Source organism: Eumetopias jubatus, unplaced genomic scaffold (assembly GCF_037043125.1).
Source record: "Eumetopias jubatus isolate StellerSeaLion01/CBP00866 unplaced genomic scaffold, mEumJub1_p1.0 scaffold_14, whole genome shotgun sequence".
Lineage (NCBI taxonomy): Eukaryota > Metazoa > Chordata > Mammalia > Carnivora > Otariidae > Eumetopias > Eumetopias jubatus.
In genome coordinates, this window is record NW_028274820.1 from 53,089,168 (window position 1) to 53,106,693 (window position 17,526).

At 47.1% G+C, this 17,526-nt stretch overlaps 1 protein-coding gene across 2 annotated transcripts; it reads right to left on the reverse strand.

The window, feature by feature from the left end:
* Window positions 1-14,014: 14,014 nt before the first annotated feature.
* On the reverse strand, window positions 14,015-14,626 carry TWIST1 (twist family bHLH transcription factor 1). 2 transcript variants are annotated; one of them, XM_088018410.1, is made up of 3 exons: window positions 14,497-14,623; window positions 14,397-14,442; window positions 14,015-14,339 (listed from the first exon to the last, which is right to left on the reverse strand). In XM_088018410.1, the coding sequence occupies exons 1-3, from the start codon at window positions 14,621-14,623 to the stop codon at window positions 14,015-14,017; spliced, it is 498 nt and encodes a 165-aa protein (XP_087874536.1). The 2 variants fall into 2 exon arrangements, with proteins under 2 accessions (XP_087874536.1, XP_027976109.1); XM_028120308.2 differs by having other exon boundaries at window positions 14,015-14,626.
* Window positions 14,627-17,526: the final 2,900 nt, after the last annotated feature.

Here is a 17,526-nt window from a genome sequence, read left to right on the forward strand (position 1 = left end):
ATAATGGTGATTTTCAAATCAACAAAAACGTGATGTGACAGGTGCTAAGCAAAATGCTGGGATTCTACTAGTGAGCTGGATAGGCACAAAAAGCTTAAAAATCTAATAAGCAACTATAATCTATAGGATGTTGCTACAGAATGTGCATTGGAAAAAAAGAAAAGTAGCAAAGGCCAAAAGAAAATGTTCCTATAGGGGCGCCTGTGTGGCTCAGATGGTTAAGCACCTGCCTTTGGCTCGGTCATGATCCCAGGGTTCTGGGATTGAGCCCCACATCAGGCTCCTGGCTCAGTGGGGAGCCTGCTTCTCCCTCTCCCTCTGCCTCTCTCCCTGCTCATGCTGTGTGTGTGTGTGTGTGTGTGTGTGTGTGTGTGTGTCTCAAGTGAATAAATAAAATCTTTTAAAAAAATGTTCTTAGAGTCACTTTTACTCTCTGTTCTAAAGTTTCCACTCTGAGAACGCTAAATGCAGAGTGAACCACTTTTGTCTCTCCATTTCTATTCTTCCACAGGTGGGGGGGGCCTTAATTTTCTGCACCACCCCAGAATATCAAAGAAAACCTCTTGCTGGGGCCTTCAGCACACACGCAGCAAATATCCACAGGTGAGAACAACCTTCTGTGATTAGAGGTTCCTTTGTTTGTTATGATGAACATGACCCAGTCACTTCTACATAGTCTTCAAACTTTAGAGAGGCCCCCAAGAAATGTTTGTTGACTGAATAGTCATGCGTTTGTTTAATTGAAGGCAGTGTCACGGTGGCCACCCACGCAGCCTGCCACTTGGGGAAAAGTGGTTGGGGAAGAGTGAACATTTCAAAATTGCCTCAGCAGATCTACATGATATTTAACTCTAGCTGGGCGATCAGACAAGCGAGTAGATCTTTCACAGCAGTGAATGACAGTCATTTGTGGCTCTACACGCGAGAAAGTTCACACACTCTTTACCTAGGGTGTTACTTTTCAAGATTGTGCTACCTGCAACTTGATTTCAAATTGTTCTTTGCATCAGTAACTCATGAAAACAAAACCCACTAGGAAAGCATGTCAGTAATAAGAACAGCATCACAGATTGCAAACTGAAAAGGCCTCTGGGGTCATTCGCGGAGTAGGAAATCCCACTTATGATCACTCTCCTTTGGTTCTGCCTCATTCCATAATCACTCCATGGGGCAAACTACACTCCTGGTTTTTCTACCCAACAAACAGTTTCTGCACATGCTAGTTAAATTATCTTTCTTTTTCCAATAGTCTTGAATTCATAAGAGTATTCTTTGTGGTAATTATCCTTATAAGAGGCAAAAATAATGGTCTTGGGGCATTTTTCCACAAACAAGGCTTTGTATCAATAATTGTAAAAATCAAAATAAAATAATTCATAATTTAATTTAATTCATAATATCACTATTAGAATTTTTAGTAAAAATAAAGACATACCCATTTTCATTCTTAGGAAATGAAAGGATAAAACAGCTAAATAGGATGCTGATTTTTACAATTTACCAGGTGTTACATCTATACGCAAAGAGGTGTCCAGCCTCACTTACTAACAGGCAGTCATGGTCCTGTTATCTGCTTTGTTTATGCAAAACTGTAATACAAGAGAAAAAGGGTGAGCCTTGGGGAATAGTTGATCAGCTAGAAGAAAATGGGTAGTTCTTATACTCAGGCCAATTCTGGATTTTACTCTCCTGCTTAAAATTTTGAAACCATGCTCCCAAGTAGAGAAATGAACACAGACTAGGCCCAGTTAGTCTTGAACACTTTGGACTTCACAGTCCTTCACTGTAAATTAAATGGGTTATCAATCAAGGAAGGTATGTAAATCACCATCAGCCTAATGTTGACCCTGAGAACCTCTTGTCTAGGGAAGCAGAAAACCAGGTACCCAAAGAAACTCTTAAAGGCATTGTGAAGTAAACCACAAGGAAAACGAAATGATGACAACGAAATCAAACCAACTATCAGGGTTTATCAGAGGGTTGGTCCAAAAGTAGCAGCTGACCAACAAATTAACCTGCAATTCAACAGTTAAAGTTTGATGTCATTTTTTAGATATCAAAAGTCCTATGGAAGCTGTGAGTGAAAAATAAGCTAAAGCTCATCAGTGGAAAAAGTAGCTACCTAAGAGACCCTAATTATATTTTGGAGATTATTCCAAGTTGCATATCAGTCTTGTTCATCACAGCCAACTACAGAAATAATACCACCCATGTCACCTTCCAGCATAAAGGGCTAGCTCTCAACATGGCAGAATTATAAGCTAGAAAGAATTTTTGGATGAAACATTTCAGAAAAGCAATTCATGGTAGCTATTAAAAATAAAAAATGGCCACAGCAATGTGCACTTCCTTCCATCACCTACTAGAAATACTATTTGCTATCATAGACATTACTGACGGTTTTCTACAGAAAACAAATGCCAAACACATAAGAGTTCAACGCTAATTTTTCCTTACACAGAATACAGATGACCCCTTTGACCACCAACCTGTCTTTCATGCTAGTTTTAGAAACCCTGTCAGGAAGAATAAAAATTTCTGCGGCTTGTGGAACTTTTTCAGGGTATAAGGTCTTGACCAGCAAATATGAAAGTATATTGTTTGGTTTCCTCTCAATATCAATACTTAGTATCACATTTTGGGTCTTGTAAGTGCTCCCATATGTTTCAGAAATAATTAAATTTTTATTGACATTTTGGCCTGCCTCCTAAAGATGAATATCCTTCAGCTGTTAAACATTTGATAGGTTTGAAGTTGGAAAAGTTTTTTATTTAATATTTTTATGCTCTTGAATATATACATACAGAAAAGACAAGAGGTGACCTGAATCTTTTGATGTAGTGATTGGAACTCTAGGAAAAAGGCAGTGATTTTCCAAAAACTCTCAGGCTGCCCTTAGAGAGGAGGGGAATAATCGGTATGTCTTTTGTCATATGATTAAGCTTATCAAATCAGGATCGTTTCTGCATAAACCATGAACTCTGATCTGGTTTTTGTTTTGTAATGTTATAAAGAATGAAGAAAGCTTGTATATTGGAAAATACTTTTTTTTTTTAACAGGTTCTTGAGTTAATCCATTCTCTTTCACCCAGGAAATCAGGCTTACTTCTCAATTCGGAAAGCAAACTGCTGACCTTCAAGTTACTGATCTCGAAGGGACTTGGGAGGAGGGAGTGTGGAGACTCGTCAGAGAAAGACTGAAATAGTCAGACACTCTTCCCCCAAATATCACAGATTCCCAGCCTTGTGGGATTCTAAGCAAATAACCAGAATATCACTCAGGGCTAAACCTTCCTCTGTAAGCAGACATTTTCTCGCGGTGCCCTGGCCTCGACCCTCCTCACCGCTGGTCTTCAACCTGCGCGGCTAATTCCTTCCTTAATTTGCCTTCACCTTGGGAAAGAAGAAAGAAAACAAAGTTCCTCCTCCCCAGTCCCCAGTCTGCTACATTTCGAAGAAGTGGCTGGAAAACGTCGATTCCACTGGGAAAAGCCTCTGCTGGAGGCTACTGCGGGTCGGGCCCACCTTTAGCTTCAGGTTGACAAATGTCTTCAGCGCGTTCTCAGCTCCGCGGGCCCTAGGGGGTCCCCTAAAATCGCAATAGTGTCCGCCCTGTCTGACCTGCCCCCCTGCAGCGGCGCACATTTCAGCTTTTCAGCTTCATGGTGGAGCTCGCAGTAATTGAGTCGGGAGGGTTATTTTTCCTGGCCTCGCCTCACCATCCCGAGACTGCGGGGAGCTTTCGGAAAGACATCGCCCCTCCTCCCCCGCCCCGAGGTCCCGGCTGCTTCTGAGCTCTGCCCTGGCCTCCGCCCCGCGGGAACCAGGATTTCGATCCACGCGGCCTCGGCCAGAGGCTTAGGCCGGCGGGTGAAACCACCAGGGGTCCCAACGGAGGGCTTATTCCCGCCCCGCTTCACAATTGGGGGTCAGATCGCATTAACACCAAACCGCCAACGGGCCGGGAGCAGGTGGTTCATTGCATAAAATAGAGTTAACTGCAAGAGACTAACTTTACAACGGTGACTTGGTTTCCCTCCGTAGCTTGGTCATCAAAAAAGGTCTCTCCCTACTCCTCAGTTGCAAGGCGGGGAAAGGTTCTCAGCTGCTCAAGAAGGCTAGTGGTGCATACTGTCAGCTTAAGGTGACCCGCAGGGTGGCGCGGTAGGTGCGCCGGCTCCCATCCTCGCGGCTATTGGAAGCAGGTTTCCCTCACCCCTTCCTGGAAGGTAAGAGCTTTGGCATCTGGAAGTGTCAGAAAGGAGCCTTTTGCCATAAATCATCCTGAAAAGCATTCAAATCAGACAAGCGTCTAGAGACCCCTTAGACACTCCACCCCCAAAATCCTAGATCAAAGTCCAATTCCTGGAACCATAAACACCTATTATAAGCAAAATCCTACTTATCTGGAGGATGCTAAAACTGAGAGAGAAGGAAGGAGTAAGAGGCATTTGTCGCTGTAAATCCTCCGCACAAATTCACAAACTCTGTCTTGTCTTAGATTTGTCAACTGCTTTCTCGGGGATGGCCAACCACAGCTTTTCTCAACTCGCCCAGTACGCGTTTCTGGGGTCCCCCGAACAGCTGGCTGGAGAGTTTAGAACGCGGGACTGGACATTGGCTTTCGCTAGTTTTTTCAACCAAGAGAGAAGCAGGTGCGAGAGAGTCCCGAGCTGGGGAGGTGGGAGCGGGAGAAAGAGAATTCACTACTTGGTTCTAGTTTAGAGACAGCAAGTGCTCTTTACAGATTACACTAGTGCGGCAAACCTCCGTGCGAAGCACTGTTCGTCCGAAACTTCGAAAACTCCGAAAACAGAAAACACCCGCCCAGGCAATTTCTGCTCTCGCTGAACTCCCCCTCCGGGCTGCGTTACATTTGCACCATAACACTGTTAATTTCCGAGTTCTCTCAAGAGGGATCAGCAGAGGGACAAGTACACTAAAAAGGGACCTCAAAGGGTAGATGTCTAAGATTCTGAGAGAGCAACTTTCTTGCCTCAGAAATGAAAAAACTCCATTTTTTACCACGACTTCCTTGGTCAATCTAGAGTCAACCGATTGTATTGAAATCTCAAGTCTGGAGCAGGGATGGCCCAGCAGGGCGTCTAAGGCGGAAGCTAGGGGGCGGCGGGGTGGAGGGTAGGAGGTTGGCTGGTGGGGGGGTGGGGGCTACTAGCATGGAGAGACCTCCCCCCACATACATTCCCTTCCCGGAGACGCGCTCGCTGCACCGGTACCGCGAGAGGGGGCCTTAGGAAAGGCGCTGGCAGCTAGTTGACTGCAGGGTTGAGATTATTCGACACGTGTCTTTACTCCTCACAATCCATTTCTTACGGGTGATTTATGAACGAACCTCTTTGATCTGGGACGGTTTTTATCTGTCCACTGTTACAGATGACAGACGCGGCTGCTAAAATGCCTCGTTCCCGCTGCCTAAAAGCTTGCTCCCCCCTTCCCAAATGCTGTTGCTTTTTCTCTGGTGATTCCCCCACCCCCTGCCTCTTCGCTACCCTCCCCTACCCCGAGCCCCGTTCGCTCTATTAGTTGCAGTCCCTCCGGATGTTTTAAGTCAACAAAAAAGCGCTGGGCAGGGTCAGCTGGGAGCCAAGGCAGGCAGATTTGGGGCACGCTATCCCCTTGGTGCCACATGTGTTGGGGTTCTATGAAGGCCTCCAGCCAGGGATCAGAAGAACTAGCTCCCAAAGTGCGGGTACCCGCCTTGGGAAGGGAGAAGGCAAAGCCCTGGCAGTCAAGTTCCCGCGGGAGCTGGCTTTGCTAAGAGAAGGGACGTGGAACCGGGATGCGGAGGGCAGTGTGGTCCGGGGTTCTGTGCCGACGGGGACTCATCAGAACAATCACGTTGGCTTAACCAGGGAGGGAAGGAGGCGGCAGAAAAGGGGGAGAGTGGGTCACGTTGCGTGCCTGCTAGTCCCTAATAGGTAAAGGAAAAGCGGAGTCTCAGAAGCGGTTATTAATAGTAGATCTTTTTTTTTTTCTTTTCTTTTCTTTTCGTGTGTGTGTGTTAGTAGTATTTCATTAAAACCATATCCTGGAACAAAGAGCTGCTCTTTCATGTCTCTTTGCTTTGTTTTTACTCTGACAGGAGTTCTAAAAACAGGATTTTCCAAATCAAAGGATCCCTGCAGTTCGTGCCCCCTCCCAGCCCCCCTTTCCTTTACCAAACTGCTCTTGGTATCATTATCCCACTACGGATTCTTATACTCTTGATTTAGCCGGAGGACATTTAATAGCTGACTGGATTAAATATTGCAGACTCCAGCCTGCACTATTTGAAAATCCGGGTCGTGGACTGTGCCTAACTTCAGAGAAGGAAAACTGATCTATGAGATGTGTTTTAAGTTTCACTCAGTCGAGGCCTGGAGAGAAGGAAGAGGAAGAAGGATTCTCTGCTCCAGGTCTCTTTCATATGTTACAAAGTTAAAAGTTTTAGAAGGTGTGTGTTGATGGGGGGGTAGCAAGAGAAGTCAAGGGTGGAATGAGGCGAGAGGCAACCTTAGCAAGAGACTAACAGAAGTTTCCTTCTGTCATAATGGAAGAGGGATTTATAAGGACATTTTTAAAGTAAAGAATGCTGCTCTGGAAGTAGGGTTCTGCCCAGGAATGGAGCAAGGTTGTAGGGGTGCATCAGCATACCTCTCTGAAGGATTCATTATCATTACTAAACTGCAGTACTGACTCGGTCTCTTTCTGCTGCATGTTGGCTTTCAACAATAGTAACAATTCTTTGATTTGGTGTTAAGTTTCAGAAACAAAAAAGGAAAAGAAATTTGGACTATTGTGTCCAGTAGTAAGTTTAGAAATGGAGGTCTGGAGGCCCCAAAGTAACACATATCAGAGTCAGGGTATTGGGAGTTCAACCCAACATTCATCTTGGCTAGGCAAACCCAGAGGTGCAGGATCTGAGGTCTTCCTCCAGGATGCTTTGGGGGCCATAACCAGATATGATATGTACCCAAAGGTAATAAATCAATGTTAAGTTCCTTCAGGGACGGCTGGATGGGTATTTAGATTAAATACCATAGAGAGAAAAGATGTGTCTGTTTATCTGGTCTTGTGCATTTTTAAAACTGTCACCCTTAAAGCTAATGTGATCATTTTGAATTTATTTCAATTCTTTGGAAACCCAAAGAGGATTAATAAAAACTCTGACAGTAAATTAAGATTTAATGTTGTGGAAGAAAATACCCCAACTTTTAATTTTTTTTTAAATACAGAGGTGTATGGGCAGCTAAAATAAGCCAGGTGCAATTGTCTGTGTAACAGTGACTTAGGAATAATGTTGCATTTAAATGAAGAGCCACAGAACAGTTCATTCATTTAATGTACAGTTTTAAAAGTATTGTCAACAAATATTTAAAACCTTAATGTGTGCAGAGATCCAGGCCTGAGCCACCCGTTAATATTCACAATAGCCTCTATGAACATCTCTCTTAGAACAGAGAAAGGAATTGGACTGTCTTCCACAACTGGGCAACTACTAATTAATTTTAATTTTGTTTATGAACTGAGCTTCTTCCTTCCTTATTTGTACACGTGATTTTTAAGAATCCTCAATCAAACCGATAATTTAACTTCGTAAAAGCCCTACCCAATGAGCAGCAAAGATCCCCAGAGCCTGGGTCCTGGCCCCAGGAGGGAGGGATCACCCGCTCATCTTTCAGCCCAGTCAAGCATCTTGGAGGTTTAGGGTCTGTCAGTCCTGGCATTCCTTCCCTCTTATCACTCTCTACCCCTTCAAAAAGGCAATTGATTAGTTTCAGCTTTTCCAAACCGAGATCGGATACGTTTCTCAGGATCAAAAGTCTCCGAGAGGCCAAGACAGAAACGTGGGGGATGGGGAACGTGAAGAAGGAAAGCGCGGGGGTGGGGGGTGGGGGTGGAAATTTGCCAGCCACCCAACCCTCTGCACCCAAGGCACCTAGGGGATGGGCGGGTGCTGGGAAGGGATAAGATTGTGACCTCTCCTGGAAGAGGCACTTAAAGATTTAAGATGTGTCTTCCCTTTCCGGAAGCAAATATTTAAAGGAGAAAATAGATATCTAGAAAAGGAGGTTGATGATTTATGCCTGGATTTTCCTCCAAGCGTTTGCCTTCCTTGTATTTACAGGCGTGGCCCCATTTGCAAATTGTACATCTGTTCTCTTCACGTGACATTTCATAAAAGCCCTAACATCTGGGCAAGATAAACTTCCTTCAGGTACCTGCTTAACTTTTCACTTGTCACACTCGCATCACCCCCGGTGGGTTCTTTTCGCCCTCCCGCCTGACTCAGTGGCGGGGTCTGTGGAGCGCTTTGTTCCAGCCCCCACGCTCTGGCCCCCAGCCTCCTAGGACCCCACATAGCCCCCACCCCCCAACGCCAACCTTTGCCACGGCCAGCTTCTTTGGCAGACCCCATCCTTACGTCTCCCGCCTCTGGTTCCACCGTGCAGGTAAATGAGGGCACCATCTTGGACCCAAGGAGAAAAGTCAGATTGCCTTCGGTTCCGGCTTCAGACCAAAAACAAAACAAAACAAAACAAAACTGCCTAATAAGCAATATTCAAACTCGCGCTTAGATTCCATAGTCTCATATACATCTATATACTCTTCAGTGGAATGAAAAAAGAGGGCTGCTGGTTCTGATGGTTGTCTTTAAATGAACGTTCGCTCTATCTGGTAGATGTTTAAACTGCGTGGTTTACAGAAATTTAATTTCATTTGCTCGTAATCTCCCTTCCCTCCCAAAGAAGGCTGCCTTTGGGATGAATGTTTTTAGAAATGTTTTTTTTTTTCCTAATCTGGAATTTTGTTCACGCGGTAAGTACGAAGACACATCCACAAACTTGAGGGGGGGGGGGAGGCGGGAAAGGGAAGGAAAAGAAAACAGTCCACGTAAACAAGAAGGACAGCCTTTCGAGGCCTTCGCTGCAGCAAACCCCAAACGATCTCATTGCAGGGCGCCCACGAAATCCCGGCTATAATTGAGTGTTTTATTTGAGGTTTTCTGACCATGTGCTTTTTGCCATGGTTACTAGGACTCTGATATGAGAAGCTGGGTATTCATTATGATTCCGTCCCATCCGTTCCCCCAAGGTTTAGCTCCCTGGCCTTTATAAAGACGGAGACTAGAAAGGGGGGACTTTTGTGCCAGTGATTTTAACCTGCCCCACCTTCCAGTGACCTGCCACATGCTTCTTCCCTCTTTATAGACATCTGGGAATTCCATACATGCCTTAAACTCCAATTACACACCTTCTTCAAAGGACACGTGCTTTGATTTGCTAAGAACATTAAGTGGGCTCACGTCCTGGGGCCTTGGGACAAAAGCAAATGGCAAATGTATCTCATGCCCTGTTTACTGGGTCTATCTTTGGCTGTTCAGTAAATAAGGATAATTAATAATCCTGTTTGCATTTCCGAGGTCTCGGATTCGAGGTTTCTTGGGAAAGAATGGGGTTGCCGTCTTTGAGAAATCATGAGGTAACCGATCTCTCCTTCCACTTTGTCGGTGCACTTTCCTTCCACTTTCGCTGGTGCTGGGGGTGGGGCACGCTTTACGACACACGCGCAGAAAATTCTGGAAAAGTGGCCCCCCGGGGGGAGGGTGGGATCCCCCGCCCGACCCATGTTTGTCGCTAATACAGGCCTGTCTCTGGAAATGGGAAGTTGGGCCTTTGCCTGACTCTGTGGCGGCTCCTTCTGCTACCGCTGACACTTGGAACCGCCGCCTCCGCGCAGCGGCCAGACTTGGGGCCCCGAGCGGTCCACGCAGTCGGAGAAGGGCGCGGACATTGTCACTCTCCCCACCGTGTGGCCCCGGCCCGCCACCCACGCAGGGGAGTCTGGGCCAGCGGCCCCCCTCCCGCGCGCGCCGCAGGTGAGCCTCCTGCTCCCCACGGAGTTCTGTTTGGGTTTCCGTGGCGTTTGTACCCCGCAGGTTTGTTTGTTTTTCTTCAAATTACAGATGCAGGGAAAACCGCCTGACATCATGAGAGCGGGACAAACGCTCACTTTGAAGGATTCCTGGGCAGGACTTCAAGTGAAATCATATGCCTGAGAAGAACTTGATACCGGTCTAGAGAAAATAACCAGTTCTGAGTTTGCCAAACCGTGGAATGTGCAAAATGCTCGACTTTTTTGCAAGAGGCCAAGTGTCCCTTAAAAAGCTCTATTATGAATATGAGCCTGAGGACCGAAGGAACAAGAAGCTTGTGCCGTTGTTGAGTGTGGGAAAAAAGTACACACAGTATGTGAGTTTCTGCTATTTAACGTTATTTTATTAATAATATGTACCACTTTAGGGAGGGTACCTGCAACTGTGCATGAATTATCATCTGTGCATGTGCTTATGAAGTGTGTGCATGAAGGGAAATGTGTGCATATGTTCTCATATGAGAACAAAAATTTACTGCTTTCTTATGACTGAAGGCTATCAATTCAACAAAATTAAAAGCAAGATTTTAAAAAAATTATATATGTACACATTCTTACTCAGTTGTTTAGAATTCACCCAAGGCAATTTTATACAGCATTTTCACTCCAGTAAATGCATTCTGGCTAAAGGGTAGAGTCCCCTGTCCAGCCACCACATTAAATTCTCACTTCTGAAGCAGAGGTAATTCATTCTAATTGTCCTTTAAATAAGAATAGGTAGCAAAAATAAAATGAAAACAGGAAATAATGGTAGAGCTGGAGAAACACAGGTGGCTTTATTTCTCTTCTAAAAAAGAATTCACCTTGTCGTGTGTATGGGGGAGGACAGTGGGAATACAAAAACAGTCTGCAAGCTGAAAATTGTATTCTAATAGTTAAAATTTCCACCATGAATTATTCTCAAAGTAAAGCTATCTATCACCTTTCATTCATTCATTTATTTATTTCCCCGAAAACCTCGGGGAAAATATTACCTTCAGGTTAGCAACATAAATATGGCATTTGCTTTTCTCCAAAGGGTTTTCCCTTATGAGAAAAGTAAAGAGAATAAAACACCAAAAAAATATAAAAAAATTTAAAAAGGCAAATGATAGGCTACCTTTTTTTGAAACTTCTGGGTTTTGTATCGTCAGAGATAAGAGAAATTACCTTCTCAGCAATGATGGTCAGCTCCATCCTGATGTACATCAAGAAATCTGAAATATCAAATAGTCATACCAAGCTAGTGAACAAGGAGATTCCTCCATGAACAGTTTAGAAAATGGAGGTGGTAGGATGATACACACAGAAGAGAGAATTACCATCCTGATGCTCTCCCTCATCCTTCTAGGGTACCCACCTTACATTTCTACCCTACACACACACACACACACACACACACACACCCAAACACACACACATTCTCTCTCTCTCAAACATACACATACACACACACACTACAAATACACTCACACCCTACAAGTACACACACGTAATCACTTTCCCGGCTCGTGTAGTTATTTGGTAAAGGACTATCAAAATCCAAAAATTAATTCCCCAAGCCTTCACTAATCTCTCAGTGTGTAAGTCAATGCTACAGGCTCCTTATTTGTAAAACATGGTCTAAGATATTCAGAATAGTAAATTTACAATACTGTTGTGTCAGCATTCTCTGATGATGTGTGGGAGGGAAACAAAAACCTTCAGGCAATATAATAACCTCAATCTGAGTTGAGCAAACACGATCTGTTTGGATTCATATACACTTGTTTGCCATAGCCATTGTTTGAATTAGACAGCAAAATTATTTTCCAGTTTGATCCCTGATTACACCTAAATGCAGTCAACTAGATGTAAAAGTTAAGAAGTGATACAAACTTACTACTTCTAATGATATTAGTTATAAAAGCCAATGTTTTCCTAGCTCAGAAATAACCAGAATGAAATAAAAATCAAGCCCCATTTGTTTTGCTGTTACTATTTTACTTAACTTCAGGTTTTGTATACCTATAAGTAACCAGGGAAAAACTACATGTAATTTTGAATAAAATATATTTGCTAATGAACTCACTAGAAAATGAATAGCTCTGGTACTTCAAATTGTGATTGTTCCAATAATTACTGAAGATACTGAAAGTTCAGGTTCTTTGTTTATTGTATTTTACTTCATACTTAGATGTTCTTTAAAGAAGGAGCATACTGCCTGAATGGATAACATCAACATGGAAAAAAATTAACTTTGGTTCTTCTTTTAAGCAAACATGACACTAAATATCATTTTCATTCATGAAAAAAAGGCAAATTGCTTTGTAAATGGAATTATCTTTCCTGCTGAATTTAACTTTATTATTTTCTACGTATTCCTACTGATTTATCACGTGTACAGATACAGATCATTTTAATAACACTTTGTGCATCCTTTCAGTGCAACGAACCTATTACTTAGAAATCCTCACAGTGGAGGGCATGACAAAAATAATACCGTAACAAGAGAAAATGGTGCTGGCCTCATATTGCTTATTTGCATTTAACTGTTTTACAGCTGCCTCCTCAAAATATAAGCAAGAGGAGTAACAAATTTGTTAAGTTTTTGCTGTTTGGGGACCTGATAAGAGATGAAGGATAGATGCTACAAAGCCCACTGAACACCAAACTGGAATAATAATAAAGCTGTCTTTCTAAATAACATGCCTGTGCCTGTCAGTAGCTAGTTTATTTGCGTTTTTCACTGCTTTGTTTATATTAGTGTCCCCTCCCTCCTGGGTGCCTCCAGAGTTAAACAAGCAGATATTTACCTCCAACTTAATCCTGAGCTTTAAAAATATAGACCAAACTCTAAGGTTCTTAAAATTTTCAATCATATTTATTTATTGCAGAAAAATAATATACAAAGATATTTACAAAACAATCATAAAAATATGAATGCATTTAGACACCGGATCTATTTGCATTTTACCATGGGTCAACAATAAATAAATAGAATGTTGTTTTTTGTATTTTAAGTTTTTTTTTTCTCTCAGAGGAAGGATGTAAAAAGGAATTAACTGACTGTGATTTTGCAAGTCAGTTTGATCCCCGTATTTTTATTTCTAAAGACGTTCTTAAAATTCCTCTGGTTGTTACCATTTTAAAATGGAGAAAAGTCCATAATGATGCCTTTCCTTTCAGTGGCTGATTGGCACGACCTCTTGAGAATGCATGCATGAAAAAATAAAAATAAAAACATTCTTCGTCAAAAAAAAAAAAAAGGAACACAAACAACTGTTCAGACTTCTATCAGAATGTAGAGGTGTGAGGATGGTGCCGCTGCCCGTCTGGGAATCACTGTCCACGGGCCTGTCTCGCTTTCTCTTTTAAAAGTGCGCCCCACGCCCTGTTTCTTTGAATTTGGGTTCTGCTCTTCTAATTTCCAAGAAAATCTTTGGCATATATATTTATTTTTAGTTATCCAGCTCCAGAGTCTCTAGACTGTCCATTTTCTCCTTCTCTGGAAACAATGACATCTGCAAAAACCCAGAGGGGGGAAAGTTGGTTATTGTTTAGGTCTTCGTGGCTGTTTGCTAAGACTAGTGAGTACTGTTCTTATCACCACTACTGAGAAATTACGCTGAACAACCTGGAAGGATTTCAGCCCCAGGGCAAGAGGAAGTGGGTGGGCGGAAAGAAGGAGGAGGTGGAATTTGGAAGCATTTGTTTTAAGGAGAACGAAAACTTAAAGTCCAAGGAAAGGGAGGCCCTGGCAAGAAAACCGTCCTCATACCCATGACCCTCGAATCTCTCTCAGTCTTCCCTCCTGTCACGCACACTCACGCACACGCACACTCCTCATCGGGGCGCATGCCCCTCTCCCTAGCGGGGACCGACCTGCCTTTCAGGGACGCTGGGCGGGGGGGGGTGGGGGGGGAGGTGGGGTTTGAGGTGGCGGTGCCAGGCTGGGTGGGAAGGCTGAGAAGCGGGTGAGGAAGGCAAGGTGGACGGGGAGCCGCGGCCCGGCCGTCAGTCCATCTGCCACCTGAGCGGCGGAAGGGCGAAGGGGCGCAGAGGCGCCGGTCCTTACCTAGGTCTCCGGCCCTGCCGAGGGGGTGGGGAGCTCCGCCTGCTAGTGGGACGCGGACATGGACCAGGCCCCCTCCATCCTCCAGACCGAGAAGGCGTAGCTGAGCCGCTCGTGGGCCACATAGCTGCAGCTTGCCATCTTGGAGTCCAGCTCGTCGCTCTGGAGAACCTGGTAGAGGAAGTCGATGTACCTGGCCGCCAACTTGAGGGTCTGGATCTTGCTCAGCTTATCCGAGGGCAGCGTGGGGATGATTTTCCGCAGCGCGGCGAACGCCTCGTTCAGCGACTGCGTGCGCTGGCGTTCCCGCACGTTGGCCATGACCCGCTGCGTCTGCAGCTCCTCGTACGACTGCGGGCTCCCGCCGCCGCTGCTGCTGCCGCCGCCGCCGCCGGCGCCGCCGCCGCCGCCGCCGCCGCCCGCAGACTTCTTGCCGCGCTTGCCCTGGGCCGGGCTGCCCGGCTCGTCGCCGCCTCCGACGCCCCCGCCCGCGGCCCCGCCGGGCCCCGCGCCGCCGCCCGCGCTGCGCCGGCTGCTGCGCCGCTTGCGCCCCCCGCGCTTGCCGCTCGGCGGCTGCTGTCGGTCCGGCTCCTCCTCGCTGTTGCTCAGGCTGTCGTCGGCCGGCGAGACTGGCGAGCTGGACACGTCCTGCATCATCTCTCAGGTGGCAACGCGCGGCCTCGCAGGCCCGGGGCAGAGGGGCGGCCCGGGAAAAGGAGGAGAGCCGGGCGCCTCAGCCCGCCAGCTTCCCCCGCGCGCGGCGCCGGCCCGGGCGGTGCGGCCCGCAGAGGAGGGAGCGGGAGGAGGGACGGGGAGGATCTCCGCGGGGAGGGCGCGCGGGGGAGGCGGGGAGGGAGGCGGGAGGGGGAGGGGACGGTGTGGATGGCCCCGAGGTCCAAAAAGAAGGCGCCCAACGGCCGCACGCACACCCTGCTCGGCCTCTTGGAAACGCTGCCGGTGCCGGCGAGCCCGCGAGGTGTCTGGGAGTTGGACGAAAGCTGCAGACTTGGAGGCTCTTATACCTCCGTGCAGGCGGAAAGTTTGGGGGCAGCAGTGTCATTGGCCTGACGTGGGGAGGAGGGACTTTTCGAAGTTTTATAGGAAAGTTTCCGCTTTTCAGCCCCGCTTCCCCGTCCCCACCCCCCCTCCCCTCACCCCCCCCTTCCTCAGGGTCTAACAATTCGTTCTCCCAAACCATTCAAAAACGACCTGGCTCGGGCGGCCGGCCCCTCTGCCCGCCTCCTTTACTGCCCTCCCCCTTCCCTCTCCGCCGCCCTCCGCAGGCGGGCGCGGGGCGATTTCCTTCCGCGTCGGAGCGCGCGGGCCGCGCCCCCGCACCCGAGCGCAGCCCCGGAAAGCGGCCGGAGGGGACCTTTCGGCCCCGGTGTCAGTCCCTCCCGGAGTGGTTGTGACAGCAGCGGCAGCAACAGCTTCGACGCAGTGGGTGATGTCTCATCTCGCCCCAGTACCCTCTAGGTCCGTGGGGCCGCTTTGGGATTGCTGGGGATGGGGCCAGTAGCAGGATAACTGGCAACCGCGGAGCTCCCCCCAGTAGCCAGGTAGACGGGCCCCCAGAGTCGCAAAGGCCAAACCACCGCGGCTGGCCCTGAGGTCGTGGGCGTTTTTGAAGACGTGGCTGCGGCGCGGGGACTGCGGATCTGTGCCCCGGCCTGCTCTCACCCCTCCCTGAGAAGCATCTGGGCCTTCCTTTTCCCTCCACAGTGACCCAGTCTAAAAGCTTCCTGCCACTCAAAAGACTGCACCTCCGACGGTGTTAGAGACAGTTCGTTCTTTCTCCGAAGTCAGTCCTGTCCTTGGAGAAGGCAGCGGGGCCGGAGAGGGACAGCGCAGCGTCTTCGCTGCGGCCCTGGTCTCCTGAGCTGCCAGCCCAAGGTGGAGGACCCTGTGGCCATTTCATCCCTACCCTACTCTCAAATAAAGCCCCATATTGTGACCTCTAAGGGTAGGCTCATAAGAGAGTGAGAGTGCGATGGGGTTCAAGCCCCCGAACACGCGCGTGGCTGACGGTTGTGAGACGCACCTTCTCCACCCTTCATTCCTAGGAGGTGGAGTGGACAGTTATGCTTCGTGTGACCCAAACGCGCTCCAGTTACTCGGACACTTTTGTATTTTAAGCCATTCTAACGAATACCTTAACAACGAGCCCCAGAGCCCCAAAGAGGGTGTTAATGCAGATTCTGGCAAATAGGAGGCAACAAAAGTTGGTGGGCTGGAAGGGAAGCCAGGGGAGAAGAGAACCTCCTCTTTGCAATGCCAAACTTGTTTCTCTTTTTTGGAACGAGTTGGGATAGTGTTCATCCGTTCTAAGTTGCAAAGCAAACTAGAGGTCAAAAGCAGTAGTCGGTTTTCAGGGGGGGTAGATTTAGGGGTGCTGAGGTTTTGTGTGCCCTGCGCAGGCCGAGCTCCACTCACGCTCTCCCCAGACTGGCCTGTCAGAGGAGAATTAGCTCAGCATAAGTCTCCATTCCGGCCTGACCAGGGTAGAGGCTGTGGGTGTGGGGAGGAGGAGAAGGGAGCCCAGGCAACTGGAGGGCAGGCCATGTAGCTTTGCCTCCCTGAGGCTCACAGTTTCAGTCCGGAAACCCTGGGGTCTGGAGCGGCTTGAAGGGCTCAGACTTGGGGGGGGGGAAGTGAGGGCTAGAGGCATCCCTCTCTCCCATGGGGGTCTAACAAGGCTGTGCTTTCTTGGGAGGGGTGACTTGCAGGATTTGGCTATCACCAGTTTTACAAATATGCAGAAACAATGACCACAGCGTACCAACTGGCCTGCCCCGAGAGTCACCGCCCTATTTGAAAAATGAGATCCTGTCTGAAAATTAAGGATATCTCCACTTACAGTATGCAGGCAGGTATCCTTAAAACGAAGCGCACTGTGATAAGTCACCCTTTTGTTTACATCTTCTGCCTTTAGGATTTTATCTCTTGGAAGCTGAGAATAAGGCAGAAATTCTGCCACACTCTACCAAGTGTTCTCGTTTATAAATGCGAGTTGCCGATTATTGCACAATTTTTATTTGAAGGTGGCTGCAGAAATCTTGAAAATTTTACACCTTTACCTCTCTTTTTAAGATCAATCTCAAATCTTAATTTTGTTTTTCTTTTCCCTTTAGTGGAATCCTTAAAACTAAAGAGATGGCTTTTTCCTACGTGGCTATGGGTAAGCAAGACAGGAAAGTGTGGGCAAAGTGTAAAGGGAAACTTTACCTGACCAAGGGGATTTGGGGTTGGGGGATGGAAATGAGGGCAGAGGAGCTGGAGGAGAAACCAGGTCCACAGCAGTGCAGGAGCCAGGGATCATTAGCCAGCTGGACTTGGAAAGTCATCAATCTCCAAGACTGGTTCTTAAACACGTGAACCCAACCCTATTCTGGGCACTAAACTTATAGGGGATGAAGAGCGCCTGGCCGTTGGGTACCAGGGATCCCTGGGGCTGAGTCTGTGCTCTCGCTCTCCACGCCAGGATGCTGACAAGAGAGTTTAAAATGAATGACCTAACCAGAACCGTCCCAGCATGGAATCTTCCTGACAGAGTCACA